The sequence below is a fragment of the Cyclopterus lumpus genome, chromosome 20 (assembly GCF_009769545.1).
Source record: "Cyclopterus lumpus isolate fCycLum1 chromosome 20, fCycLum1.pri, whole genome shotgun sequence".
NCBI lineage: Eukaryota > Metazoa > Chordata > Actinopteri > Perciformes > Cyclopteridae > Cyclopterus > Cyclopterus lumpus.
The window spans coordinates 5,393,468-5,398,113 of NC_046985.1; the positions used below are offsets into that span (position 1 = coordinate 5,393,468).

Consider the following 4,646-nt stretch of genomic DNA (forward strand, 5'->3'; position numbering starts at 1 on the left):
ATTCAGTCGTGACATTTTTGTTGTTGCTGCAAATGGTAATCAGTTGTACTTGGCTGTGCTGGTCTGTTCCCAGTATGTGACAGACTGGCTCTGAGCACAGTCTGAACATTGCACATTACCTTATTACAATGAGTATAGCTAACACAGGCCTAATGTTTGTTATATTGCATATAAATATATATATATATATGTATAGATGATTTTTAAATGTTTAAACAAATTTCCAAGGAGGAAAGATGTACTAAATCATGGTTTCTCCGGTAACGTAGACAAACTTTTGTCAGATTTATGATTTATGGATTTTGTTGTAGTCTTATGTTTTGACTTTTTTTAAATTAAAATGTGCACACGGTTCTGCAGTTGTGATTTATATGAGTGTGTGCTGCATTATAGTTGCACGATGCAAAGATGCATGACCCGAATATTACACACATTTATCAGTGATAATAATATTATTATGCATGACCCAATATTACACACATTTATCAGTGATAATATTAATATGCATGACCCAACATTACACACATTTATCAGTGATAATAATCATATTAATAATAATAATAATAAACATATCTCATACCAATTACGTGCTGCCTCGGTGACTTCCGCCGTCGCCCAGTGACAACGGGTTTTAACGTTTAAACGTTCTAATTTATGCAGAGATGGAACGTTCACAGTTTCCACAGAACGTGCATGTTTCAATTAAAGTGTCACTCCTCATTTCACCTGAAGACCCGCCCAGTGAGCAGCTAGCTGAAGGAAAGCACACGAAGGAAGCTAGCTTTAGCTAACGTCAGCTAACCAACTCAACTCTCAGTGAACAACAAGGTAAGGACTCAAACTGCTCGTTAGCTAGCTAAGTGTGCACGTGTGTTTTCACCCAGAGTGCAAGTTAAATAATAATAATAACTTTATTTATATAGCACCTTTAAAAACAGGGTTTGCAAAGTGCTCTACGTAGACATTAAATGCATTAAACACTCGTGAAGTTGATTTTATTATCTCTCTAAACTTTACTGAAAACATATTTCCTTTAGTCTGTGAATTGTCAAAGAATAGTTGAACAAAGTAAAGAAACTCAGGTTCAGAAGTATTATCAAATAAATACTTAGCATGCAGATTGGCTCATTTCAAAGCTGTGTACCATATTTTATATTATTGGATTATTAATGCTGACTTTAGTATTTTCATTTGAACTGTATGTAGTACAGTAGAATTTTACAGCAGGAACTTTACCTCCAGACACAGATTTTGTTATTCTGTCAGTAATAGAATGATATGGTTTAGTTTTGCTGTTGTTTACTTTTACTGATAGTTCTAATTCAGCTATTATTGTTATTATTTTTGTTATAATTATAGTAATTAGTCATTATTAGTCTTCTCAATATTTGTCAAAGGATACTTCAGAAGAAAAGTCATTATTCTGAAAGTGAGAGACTTCACTTCCAACATGGATGTGGATTACATCTTTGGACATGTGAATGGTGATCCACCTCCACCTCCACCTTCACCTTCATCTCCACCTCCACCTCCACCTTCACCTTCATCTCCACCTCCACCTCCACCTTCATCTCCACCTCCACCTCCACCTTCATCTCCACCTCGACCTCCACCTTCACCTCCACCTCCACCTCCGTCCCATCCCACTGTCCCCGATGGGGTGGAAGCAGCACAGCCAGATGAGCAGCCAACTCCATCACTGGGTCCCCAGAGACAGGATGTCGGACCCCTGGACAATCGGGCAGCTTTCTACAGCGCGGGACAGGTGAGATACGAAGAAGAGGTGAGGGACGGATATCCTTCAGAGCTCAAAGGATTTGTTCATAAATGATACGTCAATTTTCAAACTATTTGGATAATCCATGAATTGCAATTTTTTAAACGACACCGGTTGCATCTTTTCAAATGGGAATATTAGCTTTAATTATAAGTGCACTTTGTTGAATGTAATGAGTTGTACAACAGCAATGTAAGACTCTGCTCATCAATAAGCGTATAAACTGCCTATTAGTTAGTTAATTTATGGGAAATTTCCCAATTAATCTCAGAGGCTCAGAGATTAAATTATATTGTATTAATCTTAAATGACAACCTTTTACAATTATTTTCAACAATTTACAAACCCTACCTTAACTTACAACATGACAGAATGGAAAGGTTGTCTACTTTTGGCCATATTATTTATGCATGACACAATAATTACGATAATTCAATATTTGTTATTATCTTTTCTTGAGGAATGACAAACTATTGTCTTAACATAATACTACTTGATTGGTTGTACTGTGTGTGTGTGTGTGTGTGTGTGCTCTCTTCACAGGACCAGCCTGTCGTGCATCACGTCCCGAATGCAGCAGCAACCGCTCACCCTGCAGCTCCTCCATAGCCAGTAAGATGCATGTGTTTGTTAGGTTAAAATAACAATGTATTCATAAATGTATGAACTGTCTGCAAACTTGTCGGGCCGAGCTCAAGTTCAATTTATAATTCGACTAAATTGCAGCTTAATTCGATCAGTGGACCAGTGAGATCGTCTCCTGACAGACAGGTGACCCTGTGGCAGCTTCTCTAACCAGCTGTTCTGTGTGTGTTTGTGTCTCCAGGATAACAATGTCACAGCGCCGCGGATCGTGTACCGGACTTTTCATAGATACCTGTAAGTAACACACACGTGAATGCAAAAACACACACACACACACACACGTGTACACATATGAGCATTGAACTTGTGTTTCTTTCTTCAAACACAGGCCAGATGGAAGTGTGACGTACCGGTTCAGTGTACCGAGCACCAAGAAGACAGAGTAAGTGAGCTCTGCTGTTTTGGCCACATTCACCTTTTATTCAGATTGAAGTGTCTGTTATTAACAGCGCAGACGCCCCGCGTCTTGTATCCTTCTGCTCCCTTTAGTGTTCCTTCCTAAAATGCTTCTGCTTTTGTTCCCTACAGAAAGAAAAAGTTCGTGAAGCAGCACCACGGTGGGCCGTACGTGAAGAAGCCGCTCAACGCCTTCATGTTGTTTATGAGAGACCAGAGGCCAAATTACGCGGCCCAAATAAAGATTAACGGGTGTGTCGCGATCAGCGCCATCCTAGGACAGAAGGTACGTGTGTTTGCCCTGAGACACTCAATGCTCCACCACCTGCGTGACAGTTTGGTAAAACACTCTGCAGATGCTTGATGATTTTTAGTTATTGTCTAATACTCGTTGATGTTGTCATCTTTCCACAGTGGAAGTCTCTGTCCGACGAAGAGCAGGCCGAGTTCTACAAACAGGCCGACCGAGAGAAACGCCTCCAAGCTCAGCGCCACCCTGGCTGGACCGCCGCCGACAATTTCGTACGTACAACTCCTGTTAACGTCAGAATACTAGAGCATGTGAAGCAAAGTCACTGAAAGAGTTGTCTGTAACAGCTCATGTCCGAAAGTCTAACGTCTTTGTTTTTGTGTAGGGAGTAAGGAAGGGCAGGAGAATGGCCGCCAAACTGGCCGAAGGTAAGACAATATTTCTGAGGATCACAGCTTGGGATGAAAACTGAAATGACTGGACTAAGATAGATCATAGATAGTCAAAAGGCATAGAAGAAGAAGCTTTTACCATGTTCAAATCGTGGAGGATTGCTCCGTGTTTGTGTTTCTTTGTACTGCAGCTTGGTCTGCAACGAGAGAGGTCACCCAGCAGGCCAAGGAGCTGACAGATGACATGCCAGCACCCCCAGACGTGGAGTCGGGCGACAAGGTTTGTATATTCTCTTTATATTCTTTTTTTTTTTTTTTACTTGTAATCAGGTTTCCTCCCACAAAATCCCCAAAATATGACACTTTAGGACTAATCAGAATCATGAAAGGGTTTTCGCCTGGCGCTCAGGTTTGTCCCTCAATCCCCAAAAAAGTGAAATGCCCCAAAATGAAATCCAAAGAATCAAATAAGTGTTGTATGTTTCTGTTTCTCTGGTTCAATATATTTCAGGCGAACGGAGAGGATTTGGTCAAAGAAGTGGAAGCCATGCTAGCGACCCTGGAGCAGTCAGATCTTCAGCCCTCGGACTTCTGTCCGTATCGACAATGACCCCCCTGTCAATGCGTTGGGTATCCCTATCCATCTTTCCCCCTCTATGTCCCTCTCTCCCCCCCTTCTGGGCGACACAGTGGCTCAGTGGTTAGCACTGCAGCCTCACAGATATGGAGCCAAATCCAGGCCAATAATTTTGATAATTTTATACCTGAAAATTCAAGTTGTGTTTTTTTTTTTTTATTCCTGAAGGTGGTAGAGGCACTCATGATGCCACGCCCCCCACACCAAAAGTCTGAAACTGAAAAAATGATCCGAAACTGAATCTCCAAAAAAAGATTGGAAACATAGAAATGTGAAAATGTTAAATCTGCAACTGAAAAATGACAAAATATATGTTATTCAAATAAATTCCTGAACTGACTGTAAATGAAAAAGGCCCATGATTACGTCATCCGGTTTATCACTTTAATCAGAAGGTCGGTGGTTCGATCCTCGGCTCCTAATGTTGCAAGTGTCCTAAAGCGAGACACCTCAGGTGCTTCAAAGCTGCTCCTCCATTGCTCCTAAAATTGCATAGAATGACTGCAATAAAGTTGGAAATGTTTTTTTAAGGACACTACCACTATTATA

General features: G+C 40.8%; 1 protein-coding gene across 1 annotated transcript; it reads left to right on the top strand.

Annotated features, from left to right (window-relative positions):
* Positions 1-717: 717 nt before the first annotated feature.
* LOC117749959 (lymphoid enhancer-binding factor 1-like) lies at positions 718-4,440 on the top strand. The gene is made up of 10 exons (XM_034560792.1): positions 718-828; positions 1,398-1,765; positions 2,321-2,389; positions 2,604-2,656; positions 2,751-2,804; positions 2,951-3,104; positions 3,233-3,340; positions 3,454-3,496; positions 3,652-3,740; positions 3,972-4,440. The coding sequence occupies exons 6-10, from the start codon at positions 3,015-3,017 to the stop codon at positions 4,068-4,070; spliced, it is 429 nt and encodes a 142-aa protein (XP_034416683.1). The 5' UTR covers positions 718-828; positions 1,398-1,765; positions 2,321-2,389; positions 2,604-2,656; positions 2,751-2,804; positions 2,951-3,014; the 3' UTR covers positions 4,071-4,440.
* Positions 4,441-4,646: the final 206 nt, after the last annotated feature.

Coding starts and splice junctions, on each gene's coding strand:
- LOC117749959 (XM_034560792.1), top strand. CDS start 3,015: ATGTTGTTTATGAGAGACCAGAGGCCAAATTACGCGGCCCAAATAAAG. Junction 3,497..3,651: donor GGCCGCCAAACTGGCCGAAG/GTAAGACAATAT, acceptor TTTGTACTGCAG/CTTGGTCTGCAACGAGAGAG. Junction 3,741..3,971: donor ACGTGGAGTCGGGCGACAAG/GTTTGTATATTC, acceptor AATATATTTCAG/GCGAACGGAGAGGATTTGGT.